This window comes from Ostrinia furnacalis, unplaced genomic scaffold (genome assembly GCF_004193835.3).
Source record: "Ostrinia furnacalis isolate ACB-3 unplaced genomic scaffold, ASM419383v2 OfSCF0292, whole genome shotgun sequence".
In the NCBI taxonomy this organism is placed as follows: domain Eukaryota; kingdom Metazoa; phylum Arthropoda; class Insecta; order Lepidoptera; family Crambidae; genus Ostrinia; species Ostrinia furnacalis.
The window spans coordinates 147,590-172,285 of record NW_021130531.1 but is presented as its reverse complement, the minus strand read 5'-3'; the positions used below and the strand labels follow the sequence as shown (position 1 = coordinate 172,285).

General features: G+C 36.7%; 3 protein-coding genes across 5 annotated transcripts; 2 read left to right on the top strand and 1 right to left on the bottom strand.

Annotated features, from left to right (window-relative positions):
• The first annotated feature begins 1,026 nt into the window (after positions 1–1,026).
• p53 (transcription factor p53) lies at positions 1,027–19,374 on the top strand. Its single transcript, XM_028312536.1, has 8 exons — positions 1,027–1,251; positions 3,379–3,467; positions 4,661–4,742; positions 6,413–6,637; positions 10,354–10,528; positions 11,989–12,220; positions 15,303–15,507; positions 16,691–19,374. The coding sequence occupies exons 2-8, from the start codon at positions 3,394–3,396 to the stop codon at positions 16,856–16,858; spliced, it is 1,161 nt and encodes a 386-aa protein (XP_028168337.1). The 5' UTR covers positions 1,027–1,251; positions 3,379–3,393; the 3' UTR covers positions 16,859–19,374.
• A 1-nt stretch (position 19,375) lies between these two features.
• LOC114358552 (peptidyl-tRNA hydrolase 2, mitochondrial) lies at positions 19,376–20,599 on the bottom strand. Its single transcript, XM_028312548.1, has 2 exons — positions 20,329–20,599; positions 19,376–20,131 (listed from the first exon to the last, which is right to left on the bottom strand). The coding sequence occupies exons 1-2, from the start codon at positions 20,446–20,448 to the stop codon at positions 19,766–19,768; spliced, it is 486 nt and encodes a 161-aa protein (XP_028168349.1). The 5' UTR covers positions 20,449–20,599; the 3' UTR covers positions 19,376–19,765.
• A 40-nt stretch (positions 20,600–20,639) lies between these two features.
• On the top strand, positions 20,640–24,641 carry LOC114358605 (coiled-coil domain-containing protein 42 homolog). Of its 3 annotated transcripts, XM_028312633.1 has the most exons (8): positions 20,640–20,681; positions 20,906–21,046; positions 21,753–21,954; positions 22,437–22,610; positions 23,247–23,325; positions 23,402–23,541; positions 24,019–24,281; positions 24,585–24,641. In XM_028312633.1, exons 2-8 carry the CDS (start codon positions 20,937–20,939, stop codon positions 24,610–24,612), a joined length of 996 nt encoding a protein of 331 aa, XP_028168434.1. In that variant the 5' UTR covers positions 20,640–20,681; positions 20,906–20,936; the 3' UTR covers positions 24,613–24,641. The 3 variants fall into 3 exon arrangements, with proteins under 3 accessions (XP_028168434.1, XP_028168428.1, XP_028168440.1); XM_028312627.1 differs by lacking the exon at positions 20,640–20,681 and having other exon boundaries at positions 20,781–21,046; XM_028312639.1 differs by lacking the exons at positions 20,640–20,681; positions 22,437–22,610 and having other exon boundaries at positions 20,781–21,046.
• Positions 24,642–24,696: the final 55 nt, after the last annotated feature.

The window sequence follows — 24,696 nt, the reverse complement described above, 5'->3', positions numbered from 1 at the left end:
TTTTTTTCTCATTCTTTCATGTAGTGATGTTGGTAAGTTTTAGTAAAGTAAGTGAGATGTATCGATCTTCCTATCAAATGCAAAATAATAGTTGTCGATTGATATCACAAACATAAATTGAACTGAAAAAATAAAGGAAATAAAGAAAAGAAAATATTTTTTAAAAATTAAAATCAAACTTCTGATAATAGAACATTTGTATATGTATGCACAGAATAAGAGTAATAATTATTATTATTATGTTGATTAGTAAATAAATGTAAATAAATTACAAGATGCCATCTACTTAATTTGATTTTATACGACTACTCTTGATTAATTAATGAATAACTATTATCAGAAAGCACAATATTTAAATAGTATATGCGCACAATTGCACACAAAACATTTCTTATAAAAAAGTAGTGTTTAATACTAAACCTAATATGATTAAGTATTAATGAAGTAAAATATCATTCATAATCATATGTTACGAAAGGATATTTCATTGAATTAATTTATAATTTTTCATAAATAAATGCCTGTGTTTGAATCTGCTTGAATCAATCTGAATAAAATAATATCGATTAAAATTTCCTGATTTCAATGTTCACGTCACTACTTTTTTTTTTCTTATTTTGTAGCGTTGCCATATTTAGATATATTTTAATAATTAGTAGTTTTCTAAGTTTTAATGGAAAAGATAAAATCATATTAGCTTTCAAAAAATCACGTTACCTATTTAACTTGTAAGAACGAGGGTTTCATTTATACATCTTAATTAACGAATACTTAATTTTATAATCACTTTTTCATAAAAAAAAACTTAATTAACAAATAAAATAAAATTAATAAAACTATTTTTTTAATTATGTATTGCAATTTGCGTTGCAGCAATTCAATAACAATTATAAACTTTCACATTAAAAAATGCATTTTTTTTTAATATAAACACAGACACCAAATCACATAAGAATTAAGTATAAAGTGTAAATTTAATACTGGTAACATTAAAAAAAGTTAGAAAAATGACAGCTACTTTTTTTTTTAACTTGTTCGTTGTTCGTCGTCGTTGTGTTTTGTGTTAATTTGTATTTTCGCAAAATTGAAACTTTATTTCATAGACGTCCATAGCCTAAAAGTTAACTAATTAATATATTATGTAATACGTGATTTTATATATTTTATTTTGTCTTTAGTTATTTTGATTTTCTTGAAAGAAAATACCTATTTCACCATCCTCATTGCACGTTACTTTCCGGTCGATTTACGGTAAGATAGACCAATATTTTTATTCCTACTCATTAATTAACTTTAAATATGCTAGAAATACTTAATAAACGGGAAAATGATTAAAATATAATGGAACAAAATTATAACTAAATCCTAAGGTGAAGATTTAGGGTCAAAATGGGTCCAAATTGAAACCTAACAATTTTCAAGTGTGCTATCACTGGTACTGATGGAAAAGCGCGAAATGCTTAATCTTTAATTGAATAGTAACATAAAACATCAGCACAGTAAGCAGATTTGTAAGTAGAAGAGGAATGACTGGGCTTCAAATGTGAAGAACTTACTACTGATGAAAATAAAGGTTTTTCAATGGAGATTACGCTCTGGAAAGGGCAGTGTGAGACAATGGGCTAACTGATTACTGGACAAGTCAATTTCAAGACAATCATCACTGATTTTCGTGAACTTCTCTACTGAAGGACAGCAGAGTTAGTTAATCATTTAAGCTTGGACAGTAGCATTACAGCAACCTGAAATTTCTTAAGTATGTTCATAAACATTTTAGGTGGGCAAAGAGGTCCAACTTAAATGTAGAAAATAAAGAATTTTCTCTGCCACAGAAAAATTTTATTGCGCGCGTCCCTGTTTAAAAAACCGGGATAAAAACTATCCTGTATCCCTTCCCGGGACTCAAACTATCTCTATGCCAAATTTCATCAAAATCGGTTCAGTGGTTTAGGCGTGAAAGCAAGACAGACAGACAGAGTTACTTTCTCATTTATAAATTAGTATAGCCTGAAGTCTTTATGATTATATGAGTTTACTTAATGATTTTGATTGATACATTTAATTTGCATTCAAAATACTGTTATTATGTTAAATGTAGAAAGAAACAGAAACAGTAGACTACAAGATTCAGGATTGATGATAAGAATGCTTAGTCATTTGCACCTCATGAGTGAGACTTATCAAGTCAAGAGCAAGCCAAGTACATAAAAAGTTCAGTCTCCAATAACTACAGTTTTTACAAATGTTTATTTATTCCATTTTTTTTGTTTGACAATGTTTCAACAGCATTTAATTGGGTATTTGCCACCACTCCCCAATAATTCTAAAGCACAGCTTTTTTAAAAAGACACTTCATTCTGGTCTTAAAAATGTGATTAATTTTGAATTACCTGTAAATTAAGATTTTTGGTTGCATTGTAATTGAAAAAAGTACAGTCGCGGAATGAAAAGGTTCGTCACCTTAGTGTCGGTTTTCGCTTGCAGTAGGTACTATAAGAGTCAAACCTGCCAACATAACCGTGCAAGAAACAGTGCTGCTAACATTTAAATAAATATGACGTCTGCTAACGAATAAGGTTTTGCTTGTTTATTTTTCTATCCCATCAGTGCAATGTTACAAAATGTAGTTTTTTTATTTAACAGATAATGGCAGGTTGAACCAACAAGAAGGTTTTAGTTTATCAATCATAATAATCTTCATAAGTTAAATTGTCAAACAACTTTGATCTGAATAATTTTGAACTTTACTGACGAACAGTTAAAGATTATTTTCTCTAACTCGAGATTATTCTGTAACATAGTTTCCAAAGGTAATATGTGCTCACGATTCGTTGAAGGAATCAATTTGAAAACTGACGAACCTTTTCATTCCGTGACTGTACTATCCGTTCGCTTTAAGTTTGCCGCTGGCGATATGACGTCACTCGAAGGGAAGCGTCTATAACTTTATCAAACTATGTTTAAAATATTTTTTATTTGTTATTATTGATAAAAATTTTGTATAAGCTTAAAATAAGTCACATTAATTGTGTTTATTCACTAACTAATTTGCGTTTAATCGCGGTTGGAGTAGGGGACGAGCATTCCACGGACCGGCAATCTTAGCGCGAATGGGTAGTATAGTTTAATTGAGTTGACAAAATAGTGACGTCACAGGGTTGAATTGCCACACAAAATTTAGTACAAAATCTATAGAAATACCCTATCGTACATACATGTGCAGGAAGATACTATGTTTGTTCATTTATTTAATATACTAAGAAACTAGTAGTAGTGAGCAATATTATTGATTTATGAATGAATTAAATTAAAAAACAAGAAAATATGTAAAGATGTCCTTGACTGTAACTGAATCTTTATTTCAATTTGTTATTTCAGATACAATCACAAATCATGTCTTACCAAGAAATCGGTGAACTGCCGCACCAAGTGATGGTTGACGACAGTCCAGACTTCAACAACTTGGAGTGAGTTACATAATAATGTTTTTATGTATTTAACAGGCTTAAAAAAAAGGAGGAGGTTCTCAATTCGACTGCATGTTTTTTTATACAGGTAATGAAATTCAATGCTGCAATCTGGCTATGCTACAGACCTAGTCAAAATATTGTAATCCTGGAACTTATTAAAATAATCACAGACTTTAAATTTGGCTGACTATATTTTTTTTTTGTGTTGATGATTCCTGCAATCAGTCGCCAGACTAATCAGATTAGATTTTCATGTTAAAGAGCAGCTGGCCTATGCCTAAGCTCTCTTCTGACTATATTGACTAAGTTTCTTGTGCTGCATCTTCTCAGCACTGTCCCATTTAATGTATTAAGTAATACTGGGATATATTAAAGCGTTAATTTATGTACATCAATTCAGATTATACATTCTTCTTGCGATTATGCACTTATTATGGCACAAGTGCACTATGCAAGAAATCGGCCGAGACGTAACAGTGTGAACACCATCTCTGTTACTTTCCCCTTCCCCACCCATGCGTCGTCCATACTTCGGTGCATGCGCTTCGTCTCAATCAATAGGCTAGTTTCCTAAAAAAATTTTTTTTGTCCGTCAATTTTGTTATAAAAAAATATTAAACACGTATATTTTGAATTGTCAATCAAACTAATAATAACAAAGTTATAGTGCGTTGAAGTTCCGCGCGACGTCACAAAGTGCTGCACTTTTACGCACTCACTGACGTCACGGGCCTTTTCTTTAGAACTTTGGCACGCTTTATCTCTTTACATTTTCATTAGTTTTAAAAAGTTAAAAATACGTGTCGAGTAGTTTTTGATAAGCTAACTGACGGACTAATTAAAACTCATGCTTTTTTACCCAGGAAACATCCCTATTTCGCAGTGTAATTGCGCCATCACCATAAAATAAGATAGCAGTAGATCTTGGTGACCAAATAGTAGTTTAAACTTTGTCTATAAATAAAACAGTGCGGGACGGACGTCCCATGGATGTGTGGGTGGACACCCACAAGGTGGACCGACGACCTGATAAAGGTAGCTGGATGCAGGCCGCTGTCAACCGTGCGATGTGGAGGTAATTGGCCTTGCGGGAGGCGTATGTTCAGCAGTAGACGTTCTGTGGCGGAAAATTAAATGATAATGATAAATAAAACAGTTACAGTAGAATAAAGTAAATCCTTTTTTTACAGTATCGTGGACGAGTATGTTTGTAAGCAGTACTATAACGAAGACACTATGCCTGCATCAGTATTATCCAGCCACATGAATGAAGTAAGTTTGTCCCTTTTAATAGGCTAGTTTCCTAAAAAAAAACTTTAGTCCATCAATTAGGGTAAGTGCGCTAGTTTTCGTCCAATTGCTGTTTTTGTGATGCGAAATGAATATCTTAAAATACCCTTACTCATATGTATCATATGTCATTTTAGTCCTTATATAGTCTACTTTACGTTAATATTATATGACAATAAGTAAATACCACGGGTTTTTTTTATAAAAAATATTTTATGCAAAAGAGGCGATTTCACTAGTTTTCGTCCTAGTGTACGCTAGTTTCCGACCACTGTGTAGAAAAAAGGGTGCAGTTTAATTATTAACTTTAAACCAATTCTACAATACAGTAACTATGGATTTTGGTATATCATTTGAAAGGTAATTTTGTTAGCTTTCAAATGATATCAAAAAGATTTAAATAAGTTTCTTACCTAAATTTAGGAAAATATTTCAATAGGTCGAAGGACAAATGGACGAAAACTAATCTACAGGAATAGCTAATTTTGGTTTTTGTCCACCCCAGTGCTTGCTCATGACGTCATGGACGAAAACACAACAACGTTTAAAGCTGTTTTTTGTTTTTGTCCACATGTTTTAACGGTTTTTATGGGTTTATCACTGTTAAAAAGTGGACGTAAACTAAAATGTTTAATGTAATAGCAATAAAGATCATATTGGAAGAAAAAACATTGTATTTTGTAGGTCCATTGAAGTAAAATGATTATTAAAAATATTAACTAGGTGTCAGGGTTTCCGTCCACGTGGAAGAAAACCAAAATCTTGCAAAATTGTTATGCTAGTATTAGTCCACTTAATTATCTAAGATTTCTATACAAAAACTTTAATAAACCCTTAAAATAGTGTTTATTATGCTAATAATTAGACATACGTGCCAAAAACATTACGTAAAGTAGCTAAAACAGTAATTAAACATACCATGAAAGTTCCCTACCGGCACGTTTTTTTTCTAACTAGACGACGTTTTCCATTCACCTGTATGCAGCAGCAACTTCCGTAGATTTTTTTGGAGTTATTACTTGTCAAATTACATTTTCATGCAGGCAGAACTGTTACTTAGATATTATAGATTGTAACAAGTCCAAACTTGCACGGAAAGTTAGGTTTGTATTCTAATTTTCCGTATTTGTTTGTGGCAAGTCGGTCAAATGGACGAAAACAGGAGCTGGACGGAAAACCGGCGCAATTACCCTACATTATCCAAAAATATTGGACACTTGTATTTTTATTATGATACGTTGGAGTTCCGCGTGACGTCACAAAGTGCTACACTTTTAAGTATGCCTTGACGTCACGGGTCTCTTCTTTTGAACTTTGGCGTGCTTTATCTCTTTCAAATTTCATTAGTTTGAAAAAGAGAATAATAGGTGTTGAGTATTTTTTTGATAGGTTAACCAATGGACTAATTCGAATTTCTTAGGCTGAGTTGCACCACCTAACTTTAACGGTAACTATGACGATAACCGGTGCTTTTTGTATGGATTTTGACAGATTTTTGACGTTTGTCAAAGTTAAAGTAAGATGGTGCAACCCAGCCTTAGCATTGCTGTATTTTTTAATTTAATTACATAGGGCTTAAATTTTATTGTGTACCTAATAATTTTTACATTATAGAAACTGTTGATGACATGCAAACAATTTTGTTGCAACAGGAATCTTCCAATTTGTATTCTGATGCATCGTGGCTGGGTCAGCCAGTCCTGGTCGGCCCGCCGGTGCCGGTCGGCCCGCCAGTGCCAGTCGGGCAGCCAGTCCCGGGCTGCTCTCTGCTTCCGGCCTGCCCGCCAGTCCCGGTCGGCCCGCCGAAGCAAACTCCGTTCCCGGGACCGTTGAATTTCAACGTGAAAGTTACCAGCCCCCCCAATAAGAAGTATCTGGTAAGTCATCACTCATCATTAGAGATGAAACGGATATCCGGTAACTATCCGGTAGGCCGGATATCTGGCCTAAATTTACTATCCGGCCGGATACCGGATAGTAACTCACTATCCGGCCGGATACCGGATATTAACACTAGAAAGACCAAGGCAGTCAAATTGGCGGCAAAGCAATTTCATTGTTAAATATTTCACAAACTATGTTTTTGTTTCTTTTCATATTTTATGACTTTTCCTAATTTTCTATTGTTAAGCTAAATCTGTATGAAAAAAAAAATAACAATATGTTGTATATGAGTTTCGATGAAAAATACCTACTAAGACCGCGCACCGTCAATGTGACCGCATACATTAAAGGCGGCGATAAGAATAGTAAACAACGATTTCTTCAAACTAATGTGGGTACTTTTATTTTTATTTATGTTGAATTGAATTCTGAGTAAGTTGTTACTGCCTAGCTTGTTTACATTTTACAGTAGACATTGGTTTCGTTCGGTGAGAAGTCGTTGTTATGTGGTTTTGAAACTAGTACAACCCTAAGGGCCCAAACTTAACCACTGACAACTTTTTCACGTCTCTAAATTTGGCTAAAAACCTAATGGTCGAAAAGACTAGTATTGTTGGAACAATGCGGCGTGCAAGACGAGAAATACCACCAATTTGTAGAGGTATTCGTACTATAAGATATGAAACTTTCATAATGAAAACCGAGACCGATATAACCCTTACTACCTATCAAGGAAAACCAGGAAAAATGATATTATTTTGAGTACTCTACACCCCCAACGTAAGCATAGGTACTGATCAAAAAAAGCTGCCTGAAACAGTTGAATTTTATAATGCAACAAAATTTGGTGTAGACATCATCGATCAAATGGCACGCAAATACATCATAAGAGCTGGAAGTCGGAGATGGCCTGTTCACGTTTTTTACAATATACTTGATTTAGCAGCTTTAAACTCGTGGATTCTATATCAAAAAGTCACAGGAATAAAAATTTCTGGTCATGATTTTATCCTTCAACTAGTGAGCGAACTACGAGAAGAGTAGGTATGTGCGAAAAAAATCCACTTCAACTGGGACTCAGAGACAAGAAACTAATTCTGAAACAAGTGAACCATGTTCTACAAACAATAAGAGGCGGCAATGTCAAATCAATAGTAATTGTAAAAAAAAAACATGTGAAAACTGCACTATCTGTAAAAAAGCTGTTTGTGGAAAATGTACAAAAGAGTCTAAAAAAACTATTACTTTTTACAAATGTTACTAACTTTAATGCTAAATTGTTTACTACTACGAATAAATAAATTTGAATTATTTTAATTTAATTTTTTTATTTAAAATCTGTAATAATTTCATAAGTATTCTCACTTAATCTCTAGTACCGTCAAATTGACCGCTAAGGTCTTTGAAGGTATAGCATGAAACCCGGCCCTTCTAGTGTTAAAAGACTACGACAATTTCCTATTAATAAAATGAAATACATTAATCTTTGAGGTAAATATCAATAAAATGGCTTATAATAATGACGGCTTTTATTTAAAGTCCAAAAAGTTACAAAAAAACCATTTCAAAAAACTAATTTCTTTTTCTGGGCTATTCACTCTCATGACGATTGCTAAATCTATACTTAGGTATAATAAATCTGTAGAGAGGTCAATTCTGTACATGAAATATATTTTCAAAATAACTATCAGTGCAATCAATAAAATTTTTGTGTCTGTCTGTCCGTCTGTATGTTCCTTATAGAAACAAAAACTACTCGACGGATTTTAACGAAACTTGGTACAATTATTCTTCATACTCCTGGGCAGGTTATAGTATACTTAGGAATTCCCACGAGAACGGGAATTAGCGGGAAAATCCTTTTTTCTGAAAAATCTAAACCGCTTAGTAAACTTAAAGCTTAGTTACAACAGGATATTGCAAAATTTCCACGGGAACGGGAGTTAGCGGGGAAAAACATTTGTATGAAAAAATCTAAACTGCGTAAGATAGATGAAGGGGGTAAAACGGGATCCACGCGTACGAAGTCGCGGGCGGCCGCTAGTTTAATTATAAAATAATGCACTTTAATTATGCTGGCCAGACGGGTTGGATTTGAGAGGCCTGATGTTCACTGGCTAAGAACTCACGGCGCGATTTTCGCGGTTGTGGAATTGCTTTTTTATTTCAAAACTCACGGGAGTACGATTATTCTGTGCTCGTACTGCTTAAAACTGAAATGATGATTAAGGTCTAATCGAATTCATAAAAATTGGTTCAGTAATTTAGGCGTTAATGAAAAACGTCCATTTCCCATTAATTATAATGAATTTTACTTTTATTTATTTACTCATAAATCTAAATATGCAGTCGGCATTAAAATTATGACCTTCATTCATTATTTCACTGATACTTGTGAGTCAAATAATCTTATCACTTAAATTACTATCTCAGGAAATCCACAATGACAATAATATTTAAAGATTAACTTGTCTGCAGGTCAATACACAGACAATATCGCGTGATAATAGATTATGTAGACCCTGTAGTATTTATATTGTGGTGATAATGCAATCATTATGTAGGTAAACTAGATAATTTGCACTGACCAGCCCACAAAAGCAAATCTATACTAACTAATCCATACTAATATTATAAATGCGAAAGTAACTCGCGCGCACAACAATCGGACGCGCGCGATAGTTTTTCTGAGACAGACAAAATTCCACGCGGGTGAAGCCGCGGGCGGAAAGCTAGTTGTTTGGGGGGGGGGGGGGGGGGGGGGGTTTGACGTCACAATATGTCAAAATCACCCCTGTGTTAAGCACTAAATAGTTTTCATACAATTTCTAGAAGCGCAGTTCCAGCGTCGCTACCGTAACAAATGCAATAAGTAGTACCCATAGTACAAGTTTGGCATAATTTGGGACTAGATGGCGGAGTATAAAAATGTATAAGGATATCTTTTACCAACTAGCTGACCCGGCGAACTCTGTTCCGCAATAAATAAGCCATCGCAATTTTTCCTTATTTGCTCACCGTTTAGACCTATCCTGGACTACGACAAACATTTTAAAACCAAAATCAGCTCAATCGGCCCAGCCGTTCTCGAATTTTAATCACACTAACGAACAGCAATTCATTTTTATTTATATAGATTTGTAAATACAAATTAGAAATTAGTAATAATCCCGTTAACCCGTTGAGCTAAATATGCTTGTGTTACGAGTGTGCTCACCACAATAGTCGAGCGGCGACAGGGATTTATTTATTACTAGCTTTCCGCCCGCGGCTTCGCCCGCGTGGAATTTTGTCTGTCACAGAAAAACTTTATCGCGCGCGTCCCTGTTTCAAAAACCGGGATAAAAACTATCCTATGTTCTTTCCCGGGACTCAAACTATCTCTATGCCAAATTTCATCAAAATCGGTTGCGAGGTTTAAGCGGGAAAGCGTAACAGACAGACAGACAGACAGACAGACAGACAGACAGACAGAGTTACTTTCGCATTTATAATATTAGTTGGGATAATACTAGCGACCTGCCCCTGCTTCGCACAGGTACAGTGTATCATACTTACTTAAAACCCTTCCTCTTGAATCACTCTAATAAAAAAACCGCATCAAAATCCGTTGCGTAGTTTTAAAAAGATATAAGCATACATGTAGTGGACAGACAGCGGAAAGCGACATTTTTATACTATGTAATGATTTATTATTTATTACCCACAGCATTCCGAACGCCTGAATATGATATTCGTGGACATGGGTTGCGCGTTCGCGGCGCAGTACAGCTGGCTCGACCGCGGCGAGCGAATGTTCGTGCGAACGTGCGTCGTGTTCTCCGCGACGGAGCACGCCGAGAAGCGCGTGGAATGCTGCATGCAGCACCGGCATGCTCCTAACGGTTTGTCTAAATAATTTTTTCAAGTAATTTATTATACATTCGTTCAGGCAAAGGCTTAACCCAAAGATTTTCAACGCATTCAGAAGGCTTAGTGTGAATTTACATCAAACGTCATTAGTGAGCGCGTAAAAATACATTTTTATGACAGATTGTACAGCGCCTCTAGCGGAAACTTTCAAGATCTGCAAAATAGAATTATCAAAACACTTTTTCAATATGATTATTTTACACCTACAAAAGTAATATTTATGGAAACAAAGTTAATGAATATCGCTCAAATATTTAAATTTAATACTTGCCTTTTAATTAGAAAAATTTTGGACAAAAGCATTCACATTGACATAACTTTCATAAAAAAATCACAATGTCATAAACTTAGAACTCGCCAATCAAATAATATCTGCTTGAGTAAGCCCCGAACGAACTATGGAAAAAATAATATTGTTTCAATGTGCACAATTTTTGAAAAAATTGCCCAAAAATATAAAAGATGCTAAAACCCAATTAACATTTAAAAAGTTACTTTAGAGACCACATCTTAAAGGATCAGTCACTTTTAAGTTGAATTAATTTTGTTGCGTAAATGAGTTAATGTATCCGCGGCCTTTTAGCGCCTGCATTGAACTCGATCAGCAGTTGAATGTTCGGCGTGTGAATGTTTTTATATGTACCCACTTTTGTGTTCGCGCGTTTACATAATTAATATTTTTGTTGAATTGTATTTTCTCTGTAAGTGATTTTTGTAATCTTTTGAGAAAATAAAATATCTTAACGTTTCAGCCAAATGACGTCCACTGCTGGACAAAGGCCTCCCCCAAGGTTTTCCACAATGAACGGTCCTGCGCTGCCCGCATCCAGACAGAATAATAATATAATAATAATATGGTATCTTAAACCATATCTAAAATTTTCATTTCTTTTTTAACGCGCTCTCTAGTGAGGACTTTTGATGTAAACTCACACTAAGTCCTCAGGTGCTTTCGGTTTACACTATGTTTTCCGCCAAAGTAACTATGCTGTGTGAGTTACATTATGTACTCACGTGAGAAATAAATTAATCATTATTATTCATTCACGGCTTGACGTTTCGACGTGCTATGCTGCAGCTGTGGTCGAGTGGCGACAGTACATAATGTAACTCATTCATAAATGTCGAGTTGAGATCCGTGTCTTTCTATTTTGGTTAAACTGGAACGCGAAAGGTTAAAACCTTATATGAAAGTCTCAGATGAAAACAAAAAATATTAAAAGTATTCAAAATGGCTATCATTAACCATTTGTTAAGTGTTTTTTAAATCACCACGCAAAAAAGATGCTATAAGTTAGACATGAAAAGAAATGAACCGATTCCGATGTGTGCCATCCATTAATTTTCGTATAATAAACCCAATATGTTTTTTTACTTTTTACTATTGTTTATGTGTTACAATTTTTAATTATGTTTAAAATTCTCACCGCAGTGCCCGAAGACATCCGCATGAATGTCCTGCTCTCTTCGCGGGACTTCGGCACCCAGGGAGTGTATTACCAGGGCAACCCGGCCTCCCCAGACTCCTGGTATTCCGTAGTGGTTGAATTCCCGCCCTCTGCGGGCCCTCACACGCACGCCTACAAGTTTGCCTGCAAGAACTCTTGTTCCACTGGCATTAACAGGCTGGAGATCGCTATTGTCTTTACACTGGAAGATTTAGAGTAAGTTCACTAGTAGATAAGAGAGAGGACCCAAAAATGGTCCTTGCACGACCCCAAAATTTCTCATACGCTTGCCTACAAGTTCGCCTGCAAGAACTCTTGTTCTACTGGCAATAACAGGCTGGAGATTGCTATTGTCTTCACACTGGAGGATTTAGAGTAAGTTTACTAGTAGATAAGAGGGAGGACCCAAAATTAGTCCTTGCACGACCCCAAAAATTTATCACACGCTTGCCTACAAGTTTGCCTGCAAGAACTCCTGTTCCACTGGCATTAACAGGCTGGAGATCGCTATTGTCTTCACACTGGAAGATTTAGAGTAAGTTTACTAGTAGATAAGAGAGAGGACCCAAAATTGGTCCTTGTACGACCCCAAAAATTTCTCACACGCTTGCCTACAAGTTCGCCTGCAAGAACTCCTATTCCACTGGCATTAACAGGCTGGAGATCGCTATTGTCTTCACGCTGGAGGATTTAGAGTATGTTTACTAGTAGGTAAGAGAGAGGACCCAAAATTGGTCCTTGCACGACCCCAAAAATTTCTCACACGCACGCCTACAAGTTCGCCTGCAAGAACTCCTGTTCCACTGGCATTAACAGGCTGGAGATTGCTATTGTCTTCACATTGGAGGATCTGGAGTAAGTATAATGTTGTTTATAAGTAGATGAGAGAGAGGACCCAAAATTGGTCCTTGCACGACACCGTTGAAATTCTCATACGTTTCGCGTATAAGTTGATATGGACGAACTCCTGTTCCACTGGCATTAACAGGCTGGAGATTGCTATTGTCTTCGCACTGGAAGATTTAGAGTAAGTTTACTAGTAGATAAGAGAGAGGACCCAAAATTGGTCCTTGACTTTAGTGCTAGATGATGTCCAGGGTCCTGATGATGAAGTCAATTATAATTTTCAAACGAAGTCAAGCTTGTTTTTAAAAAAGTTTTTTTTTATTACAACTTTATTTTAAACTTTTTAGTTGTTTCTCAATCTCATGGCCTAAGTGCTCGGGAAGACAAATCCAACGAACCCAAACTCGATAAGCTTCCGCCGTTTCGTTTAGGACTTCCTATGGCCAGCTCCTGCCACCTCTTGACTTCATCATCAGGACCCTGGACATCATCTAGCACTAAAGTGCTCGAAAAGACAAGTCCAACGAACCCAAACTAGATGCAATTCCGCCGTTTCGTTAAGAGTTCCTATCTCAATGTCTCTCTCTGACTCCATCCAGCTCAATGGTACCATAATATTGCATTGTCATCGTACTTACACAAGTATACCAAATTTCAGCTCAATTGATTAAGGAGAACTGGTTTTAAATTCAGTTGTAAGATTTATCCCATACTAACTAACAAGCGAAGTGCTTGTAAAAATGGTACGCATATCTTTTTTGCGACTAGGTTTCTTAGAGTACCATTTTGGAATCTTGGATAGTTGCGTCAACTTTAAAAAAACTTGCCGCAGTAGTGTTCATACTTTTTTTTACAAAACGATGAGTCAAAGTGGAGTGAAAGTAAAAATCGTTCAAAATTTTGAGGAAATAAAATATTTTGATTGACTTTTGTGTAAAAACTGCAAGGATTCTGGGGGTTTTAAGAGTTGGAGTGAACAGCAGCACTACTTAAGTTGCCGATGTAAACAGAAAACCAGGAATAATTGAAAAATTGTGGTCGTGGTAATGTAAAATATCATAAGGGGTGTCAATTTTCGTTGAATTTCATAATTTATTGTGTAAGTTAAAAAATAATTGAGATAGATTTTTTTCCTTATTTTTCCTAAAGTAGTCATGACTATGTCCATCCTGTGGCGTCGGCTTATCCTTGAATTTTGAGACACGTTGTATACATAGTTGGTCAGGGAATTTTGAAAAAATTGTCAGGGAAAGTCAGGGAAAAGTCAGGGAATTTTTTCGAACATTTGCAGTGGACACCCTGCTTCTGTTCACTCACATTTAAATACCTAAGGTAACTTGTCCACTACCTTCGCGACAAAGTTAAATTATTATCGACTATCATTAGCTCAACACACATCGGGAAATTCCGGTCCTATGCTGCCCGTATTCTTGGAGGTTTGTTTAATGAGATATTGAAGACTCAAGTCAAATAAATAAAACTTAAGAGCCGAAGTCCTTTAGAATTTTAAGTCTTGTAAAAAGTCTTGAGTCCTGCCAAAAAGAACCCAAAAACTGAGCCTTTTTATAATAACTCATTACTGAGTCCTTTAAATACATAGCTGTACAGTCCTATCAACTTAAGCTGAGAATTGCATTTGTGTGAGTGATCGCCAAAAGTACCGTTAGTAAAACACATACATATAAAATTAATGTTTTATTAAAAGTAAGTCTATAAAACACTTGCTACCAATTGGGCCGATGTAACGACACTTGACACATCCTTTTAATATAAATAAATAAAAACAGGTTCTCGCTCAGCATATGCCATGACACGAAGTACCTCGACGCTGATATTCTGCGAGCACCGTTTATAGAGGCGTTTATAGGGCGTCCAGCCAGCCTTACAAAATACAACAAAAAGACAAACAAATTTATAAAATTACAAAATAAAAACAGACTAAAAACTTTTCGTTCACACCTTTAAAATACGTATTCAATTTGCATAAAATTTATTTCACTTGGCTGCTGGATTTCGTACAGGAAATTCACTTACAGTAGGAGCCATTTCACTAATATTTGGAACACAATTACATAAAATTACACGTCTATCTGCTACCAGTACCGAGAGTGAAGTAAAGTATGGAAGCGGCGCGCGGCGGGTGCGCCGCGCTTTAGGCCGCTTGCTTTATATAAACCGGTTTAAACCATGCGCGGGACTCGCCGCGCTTCAAGCCGATTGCCACTCTACACTATCGGTGTGCACTCACACAAATGCAATTCTCAGCTTAAGTTGAGAGGACTGTAGTTTGAAGTACATAAATACAAAAATTTAAAGAACTCAAAAGACTCAGAAGACTCAAAGTGCTCGGACTCATTGTGACTAACGAAGACTGCCACTCAAGTGTGACAGTTAAATTCTCTACAATTGTTGTTCCCATTAAATTCTCAATGCCGATTGTTTTTGTCCACAGAGGCACAGTGCACGGTCGGCAAGTGATCGGCGCGCGCGCGTGCTCCTGTCCAACACGTGACTTACGCTCCGCAGAGGAGAAGGCGAACCCACCGCATGCCGCGTCCAAGAAACGCATCGCACGCGCCGCCACCAAGAAGCCTAAGAAGGTCAAGCTCGAAGCGCCTTCAGACCCGAGCGACGATGGCCTGTTCACTCTTCCACAGGTAAGTCTACTTCGTCAGCAGGGTTACTACAAAATGCTGTACGTAGCATACAGGTATTATATCTGTCACTGTCGCACATGCTGGCATATCGCTTTGCGTGAGAGGGATGGCAACATTTGAGAATTTGGATGTTTTTCGGAGTAAAACCGCTGGACTATTCGAGTTTGGTAGTCGACACCATTTATGCGATTGACGAAGGCGGACCCACCGCATGCTGCGTCCAAGAAACGCATCGCACGCGCCGCCACCAAGAAGCCTAAAAAGGTCAAGCTCGAAGCGCCTTCAGACCCGAGCGACGATGGCCTGTTCACTCTTCCACAGGTAAGTCTACTTCGTCAGCAGGGTCCCCGTGACATGGCAAAAAAGGCGTGTTCGGCTTTTAGGGTAAAATGTCCGGCCAAATTAAGCACCGAGTCCGGCTTTTGTGTTTTTGGACCTGGCAACCCTATGCTGGCATATATAGCTTTGCGTGAGAGAGATGGCAACATTTGAAACTTCGGATGTTTTTCGGAGTAAAGAATTAATTTCGAAAGTTAAACTGAGATGCCTTCGAAGCGGAGTCCCAAACTAAGCAAAGCTTGTTATAGATCGTTTCATCCACGCTTCATCACCATTCTTCCGCTAATGTTTGAGTGTTATCGGTACACGTTATATTATCCATGAGTGCACACGCACACTACAAAATGCCGCTCGGATTTCTCAGATCAAACTCCCCGCACCCCGCGCGACCGTGACCAAAAATTAGTGGGGCGCGTCTTCGTGGATGAACAACTTATCTTATTTTTTCAATTATTACATACAACAGGATTATGTTTATGCACACAATATTAATTTAACTGACATTTAATTTGCTCATTATTACTTTTCTTTTCCATATAAAACTTCTCAGGAAGAAAAAGAGCAGGGATGACACATCACAGGACGTGCACTCCCCAAAAGTCGAATTAACAATCAACATCAAATCTGATTAAAGCCGCTGGGCTGATTGCAGATAAAAAAAAACTTTTCTTTATACTTAAATCACGCTTTAACATTTGTATGCCGACAAGGCTGATCACGGCTTGAACACATCTTTTGTTTGTACATCATACTCCTTACCTGTGTTTCACAAATAAATTATTTGAATTTGATTTGTGAATAGAATAGACCAGGCCAGCGTTAATTAAAACTTTTTTACTCTCAGGTACAAGTAGTAGGCAAGAACGTGATGATCACAGGCCTGGAAGTGATGGTTAACATGATGGAGCATGCCAAGACCGTCAACCACGACCCGGAGTACGCACGAGCCTGTGACTTCTGCATTGACAACATTAGAGCAACGCTGGAGCAATACAGATCGAGCAACCACTAAACGGAGTGAGCAGTACGTAGACGTAGATGGCCAATGTTTTACAAAATATCACCAGCGGTGGATGGTGAAAGAAGTCCCTGTCAATGTTTGACTGATGCTTTCATACCTAATTTTTAAGTGACCTCTATGGTAACACTTATCAGGAATTTTGTTTTCATATGGGTCACTTAAAAATTAAGGATTGATGGTGAAAACGGGTATGAATACCCTGAATATTGTTCATACTGCTACAATGGACAACATAAATATTCTGTCATGTATACTAAATATTGTGACTTATTTTTAGTTGTATCAAGTGCTATTTACTGCAATAATGTGCAAGTCTGATTTTTGATGATTTCACTATACATCTTTTTGAATGACCAGTGCGCTCAACTTTTTTAATAATGGTCGAATAGACAATTTAGGTTTTTTTTCTACTTAGTAACTTGTTCGAACTAATCTGCCAAATATTTTATAACTTGTGGTTTTAAAGGGATATCTGGCAGATAAGTCACCGGTAAATAACAGCCTTTATTTTTAGAGGGTTTACGCGAATGAAAAATCCGCCAGATGGCAATACGTAGACGCGAGGTCCAAATGCTGCATGATTGGTTATTTTTAACATGACGTTGACAGATATGTCAAAATCCACCAATCACGCAGCAGTCAGACCCCACATCCACGTCCCGCCATCTAGCGGATCTTTCATTCGCGAAAACCCTCATTGCTAGTTAGCCATTGAAATCTTAATCATAGACCAGTGAAACTGACTCTTGGTTGAATCTACATTTTACAAACTTGTTGGTAAAAAGGGTGTGATAACACAACCACTGTTTAGTAAGAATAGACTAATATGAACTAAGGTTTTTCTAGAATGTAGGACTTATAGGGTGCTAATGTATGTTGGCATGGGACAACAGGCTTACTAGTTTAAATGAATAGTTTATGTAAAAATATTAAGGTTTATGCATTTTGAGAAAGTATACAATATTGAAGTGACTGAAATAGCAGAAAATAGTTGAACAGTTTTTCAGGTGTTGTGTATTTTATCAACTTTTTGATTTTTTACCTCTTACAATCATGGAAGAAATTTGATATTTCTCTATTCCATATTATTTGATACTACCATGTCATAGACTTGTTTTATTTTTGAAGTATTTATTACTTGCAATAGTTGCAATGCATAAACTGTACACTTCAGCTGGACGTATACATTAGTATTTAGCGCATTGCAAACTATTTTTATACGTATTTGAAATATGTTAAAGAATAAATTTGCTTGCGCCTATAATATTTGCTCAAAGAGATAAATGTTTGAAAGGAACAACTTGCGAAGATGGATATAGTCACTGCTTTAGGGGATTTTTGTATGAAATTATTCAAAAGTGCCATATGTAAACGTCTTGCTGGATTTCTTACTATTATTCTTAAGTTCCATTGTAGTTGTTTCGCTATTTTAGAATAGATTTTACAATATTTAAAGTACATTAAGTATTTCAATACTTTTTAAGTTTATTTAATTATTGTGTACATAAAGTCAAGTGGCTACAAACAAAGTATAACACCAATTTAACAATAAGTACAACTCGGAGATTCTTAGATCTTAAACCGCCAGAGATTATTGTCATAGTCTAAATATGTTTTTCATAAATATTACAGTTATCTACTGTTTTTCCGTGACACACAATCTGTTGTCAATTGTAGTTTAAAAAAAAATTAAATTAATATTGTATAAATTGCCTGTCTGAAGTCGGGATTTATTATTATGATATAATTTGAAAAATCACCTTTTTGAAGACACAAACATTGGCGTTACTTTTATAATATAATTCTAGTGTTTTCTATGAAACTACACGCACATTGATTTCTAAGTAACAATATCTTCTTCCACACTGATGTAAAGATGACGAAAAACTTGAAGGCAAAGCCCTACACATTTCTAGTTATATGGGAAGTAGGTATTGATATTTGTAAAAAATTAAAATGCATTTATTTCTGATCATGAAGCCATTAAGCTATGCCTTTACAAGTATTTTAATTGTTATTTCAATGTTTCAATGCTCATTTGTTACTGTTAAATAACCTACCTTTTTTAAATTAAAGCCTTTGTCTTAAAAAACATTTTCTATGAATAACTTTTATTTGAGATTTTTTGGTAAATGGATTTATGTAGCTCTGATGGTTTTGGAGATGCATATCGCTATTGAATAATTGACTCTCAGTTAACAAAGTTATGTTGAAATGTTAAATTGTTGACCATGTTAATTAGATTTGACAGTGCCTTTGAAGTAAACTTATAATTACTGAATTTTGGATTTGACTTTACAATTGTATTTTATATTTAGTTAGAATATAGATAATTTGTTTTATTATGATAGAAATAAGAATTATGAATAATATAATTATAATATAGCAATTTTAGTTATTATTATTATGAATGTCATGACTTCTCTAAAAGGAAGTGGTTATGTTTTGTATTAAAATGTTTCTTCCATCATTGTATTCAATAGTGTTGTGGCTGATTTGTTTATGATATTCTGCAATCCAAAGCATAGAATAAGTAACAATCAACTTTTCAGTGACACATTTTGTACAAACATTGGCTTTATAAAGAAATTGTCCGCCTTTAATAGATTTAATGGAGATTTGAAATACATTTTCATATTCAAAATTTGTATTTTTTATTTCCACCTTATTCCCTGATATTTTTTCAATTTACTTATAGTGGAGAAATTAGGATGATGCAACATTGATAGGTGATTGGCAGAACTTCAGAAAGTACATGGTGTGCTCTAAAATGGATTAAAGTTTAGTCAGTAATTATTTTTAAAGCACAAGTTTTGCATGCATTTCCTGTAATGTTCTTATGAACTTGTTGGTTCTGAAATAAATTAAAAACAAGTTTTGTAACCATAGCTGTATTATTTACAGTAATTTCAAATGGCCTGTGACTTTATCAACAATGTCTTTTGGTGCTGGCCCCACTCCCAACACAGTGACGGAGTTGGCTGCTATTTGTGTCCTTCCCGCGTCTCTAATCATTGAAGTAATCAGTCCCATTTTCTTTGCGTTCTCCGCTATTTGCATAACTTCATCTAACGAATCGGTTTTTAGTGCTATTTTCGCTTGACCTGTGCGCTGCCAACATCTAAGTCCCGCTGGATCCTTCCTCTGTGCCTTCTCAAAGACTCCAACTGCTGCATGACCACATTGAGCTGCTATTTTGCCTTTCGACATGTTAAGATCTGTTCTCACTACTAAAACTACCTTGTATTCTGAATTTGATGCAAACTGAAATGAAATACAAAATATGTTTTAGACACGTCATAACATTACATTCATAATAGAATTTATAACAACATTCATGTTAAAAAAAACTAATTATGTTGTTGATACACTGATAAGGTTAGTAATGCCAAGTGCAAAATTAATATTAGTTTATTAATTTTGCACTTTTAAAGAAACAGATTGGATGATTGAAAACTTACCATTTTAACAGCTTTTGCAGTTTCAGTGGCCGAACCGAAGTATTTTTTCAGGGCAAATAAAGAAATGCCGATACATAAACCACATCCGAGTCCAGTCAAAAAAGAAAAAGGAATGTCCATCTTTCTTTTGGAAGTAATGATTATTGGATTATTATATCAGTCCTAAGGACTGTTTAAGTACTTTAAAGACTTTTATTTATTTAAAACTCAATTTTAAAAGTAAGGATGCACGGTCATAACCTCAAACAAATTCAGCTGGTTGACGTTTCCCTTCAGCTGTCAATGCCATTATGTTATTGACAGAAGAATAGTTTTTTTAGGAGGACATTGGAAATGATATTGCGAACCAAAAGGTAGAAAATTAATACACACACAGTTTTATTAAATGGCAGCAATACTCGTATTTTATTAATAAATTAACTAAATTGAAATTATTGAAATAAAATCATTTTAAGATCATCTCTCTCTACAGTCTACTCAAGGTTCTACTCGTTACCTCTCGTTACTAAGCAACAAAAGTTGTTTATTTACTATCTTTCAAATTGACTGCTATCACGAGTTTACACGTTATTTTTAGTTTATTTTAGATTGAACACTGAACACCGAAAATGAAGAAAACGTCGAAGGATTTGGCGCCTATCGCCATCCCACATGGCCCTCCGGTGGAATCCACCGCCGAATATTATAAATCTCTCATGGAGAGTGCCAGGATGGTCAAGTATGCAGTAGCATAGTAATGCCAGGGATGGCGAACCAATGGCACGCGTGCCAATGATGGCACTCGCCACAATATTGATGGCACGCCACCAATCACAAAATTTACTATAAAATAGTAAATAATGTGTCTAGATTTTGGGCTATCGTATTTGCCCTCATCAATTAGTGCCACTGTAGAGTAAGGTCCAGTCACTTGTGCGATACTACACCTCATTGATAACATCAGGTGTTGTTTTGAAGGCACGTCTATGACTACATCAAAAAATATTTAGAATGATGGCACGTTGATACATAAAGGTTCGCCATCTCTGTACTATGCTATCCGCTTTTAACACCTCTATAACCTAAATATCTAGAACTCTACAATAAATGAGATATTCCAAGGAATTACTATCAGGATGTTACGTGTGCTTAGAGTTAAATTTTGGCGCGCTTTTTACACACTGGAATGGAGCATAGCATCAGGACCTAGATTTTTATTAAATAATCCACATAATTCCAGCTGAGATCCACGTTGTCCGTAAGATTCGTCCGTTTCAGCCAAATGACGTCCACAGCTGGACATACTTATGCCTTCTCCAAAGTACTTCCCGCGACCTTTACCAGATCGTCGGTCCACCTACTGGGAGGCCTGCATACACTACATCTTCAATATTCCAGCCAGTAAGAGTAGGTAATTTCGTTAAAAATAGGCGTTGATTTTGCAGAAAATACCCAGTCTGGGATGTGGCGCGGCCGACTCCGCAGGTGCTCATGGAGCAGGCGCGCCGGGACCTCATGCAGGCAGATGAGAAGCTCGCCGAGAAGAGAGAAGAAGAGAAGAAGAACAGAGCCGTGATGGACGCCAAGTGGGAGGACTTGAGGACCAAGGAGATGCTGCTGAAGGAGTCTTTCATTAGCTTTAATAAGGTTTGTTTGGTAGACAATGGAAGATTATGGAGTAAGATATTAGGGATATCACAAGGTACATAGAGGGATGTCATGATTTAGTAGGTACCTACCTACATTACATAGGTATGATAGGTAAACGAAAGCCTGTAATTTTTCAAGAATTGCGCATTTAGTAGAAAAATAGCTTAAAATTGGCGTGGCAGCACTGATGCGTAACACGTTTTGTGTTTGGCAACATTGCCTGAGGATAGTAGAGTAGGAGGGATTGGTACCATAAACATGCATTTAAGTAAGCTTGAAATTATCAACTGTCTCTGTGCGGGAACTTAAACCCACGATTTTCTTTACTTTAGGTAAGTAAGTACATTCTTTCTGACTGCCTGCTGTAACGTCGAACTGATCTCCTAACCACTGAGTCACAGTAACCTTCTTAAGGCAAACCTATCGAAATTTTTAAGTCTTTTGTTTTAATCACATTTCTTCATCTATCCACCTACCAGTTCATTAGAGAAAACCAAGAGAAACGCGACCGCGCCGAGCGTAAAATGGAGGCCGACAGTGAAGTCCTGGAGCGGAAGACGCGCGAGACCGAGGCCATGCGGCAGCGTGTCGCCGAGATGGAGGAGGTCAAGCAGCTCATGGAGAAGCAGGTCAAGGACTACACCATCTATGAGGTGAGCTGGAAAAAGGGACAAAGGCTCAACAAAGCTGTAATCAAAGGGTCTAAAGCCCGGTCCGTGAGCACGTAGAATTTTGTCCAATGACCCCTAGCTACCCATCCTTATCGCTCGCGCGTATTGCTGTATATTGCTGTCGCGACTGTGCGACTGGCACCCGCAGTGAGTGTGCGAGCGCGATAGCAACATAATTACGCGCGAGCGATAAGGATGGGTAGCTTGGGGTCATTGGTCAAAATTCTACGTGCTCACGGACCAGACTATAGACCAAAATATGGATCAAGTCCTCAAAAAAGTCCCTGGGTGCATCACAGCCCCGGAAATACACTTGGATGTGGCAGTATGACGTCATTATTAGAGATTAGAAGTCTACTTAGTTGTGGGCAAGCCCATCGTGCGTGCCTCACTTAGCGTAGTGTGGATCCGCGTCTGCCTAATAGCTGTTTGTTTAGGTTTTATCAATTAAAAATATTAAAACAGAAGCTACGTATGTAAATGCTAGCTTATTGGAATCCCGAAGACACCAAAGTTGGGAGAACTTTTAGCTACTAACTACGCAAGGTTTGATTGTCATTTAATTCCTGCCAGACTGTAGACTGTTCTTATTAATTTACTTAATATTTGAATTTTCAGGACTATCTTATGGCGGTCGTACGCAACTATCCCGAGTTCAAGCAGCCGCTTGACGTCTTGAACCGTTACGAAGCTTTAGGTATTTACACAAACAATAACTGAACTTTACTTACAGAAATTAACAGCATCTAACGAACTGGGATTTCATATTGCAGCGGCAGCAAAGAGCACACTGGCAGAACGTCAAGAGAGAGACCTAGAGATGTTGGAAGAGGCGAGGCAGGAGATTGGCGCCCTCACTGAAGAGAAGAAACTGTTCATCATGGGTTTGAACAACACCCTTGCCAACTTGAGAGTAAGTCCTTTTCCTTTCACTATTATAAATCTAAGATATTTTATTTTTACAGTTTATCTCTTCATAACATGGGTATCTTTGGTAAAAATTAGATATGTTACATTTGAAGATGCCACAGCCTATTTAGCTCCATATACCTACTTATGTACCGTCATCAGACCTAGGATAGCGCATGAAGAACAATCGCCTTTATGCTATGACCGCAATGGACGCCGAAATGCCACTATCAAAATCAATCGAGTCCATAATTTATTTGATGTGAAAGTGTCAACCAAAAATAATCTAAAGGCGTCGTAAGGCAATTTTCGATCTTCCTTGACAGGCACTGCAAGACTCTTATGTGGCGGTAGATTGCCAAAGACGATTTTACTTTAACATCATTTTGATAAAACTGTCGATGCCTTAAAAAAACGCAAGTATTGCTAGGAACTTAACATTCCATATTTTCCCAAATGATATCTCAACTGCATCTTCCAGTGGCAATACGACAAAGTCCGCAACCGGGTCATCAAATGGGAGTTGGCCCTGAACCGGCTCAAAGAAACCGCAGCTCGTCGTCACGTGGAGCTCTGCCACGTCCGTTCAGCCATCTGGGCTCTATACGTCAAAATCTGCAAGCAGAAGGGACTGGCCATAGACATCAAGACGTCCGACTTTGAACAGCAGCTGGTGGTTATAATGAGAGCGCTGTTAGAACTGAGGAGGATCTATAGGATCGCGCAGAGGAGGTCCAAGGAAAAGTTAGTAACCTATTTTTGGAACTATGAATGAAATCGTGTTCTTTTTTATAAGAATGTAGGTACAACAGCGTGGAGTTAACTGCTTACCTGGCGGCCGTGACGTCACATCAACGCTCTGGTACGAAACGGGGCGAATGCGAGATGTGCGGTGGTGGGAGTGGAAATCACGACAATTCAATCCCGAGGCAACTGAAAATCATGACAACCCAACCCCAACCCTCGACAATTCGATCCTGATTACATGCTTGACCATGACAATTTCTTTGATGATGATTATTTTGATTGACATCGATGTTTTTTCAGGGACGCCGAGTCAATGCAAACTGCATGAAAAGGTAACAAAACTGCACGAAAGTAAGTGTTTAATGAAATAATTTATTAAATTTACAAATCACTTCATGATTTTTAATACATT

Coding starts and splice junctions, on each gene's coding strand:
- p53 (XM_028312536.1), top strand. CDS start 3,394: ATGTCTTACCAAGAAATCGGTGAACTGCCGCACCAAGTGATGGTTGAC. Junction 3,468..4,660: donor CCAGACTTCAACAACTTGGA/GTGAGTTACATA, acceptor CTTTTTTTACAG/TATCGTGGACGAGTATGTTT. Junction 6,638..10,353: donor CCCCCAATAAGAAGTATCTG/GTAAGTCATCAC, acceptor TATTACCCACAG/CATTCCGAACGCCTGAATAT.
- LOC114358552 (XM_028312548.1), bottom strand. CDS start 20,448: ATGGACATTCCTTTTTCTTTTTTGACTGGACTCGGATGTGGTTTATGT. Junction 20,132..20,328: donor CTGCAAAAGCTGTTAAAATG/GTAAGTTTTCAA, acceptor ATTTCATTTCAG/TTTGCATCAAATTCAGAATA.
- LOC114358605 (XM_028312633.1), top strand. CDS start 20,937: ATGAAGAAAACGTCGAAGGATTTGGCGCCTATCGCCATCCCACATGGC. Junction 21,047..21,752: donor GAGAGTGCCAGGATGGTCAA/GTATGCAGTAGC, acceptor TTGATTTTGCAG/AAAATACCCAGTCTGGGATG. Junction 24,282..24,584: donor CAGAGGAGGTCCAAGGAAAA/GTTAGTAACCTA, acceptor ATGTTTTTTCAG/GGACGCCGAGTCAATGCAAA.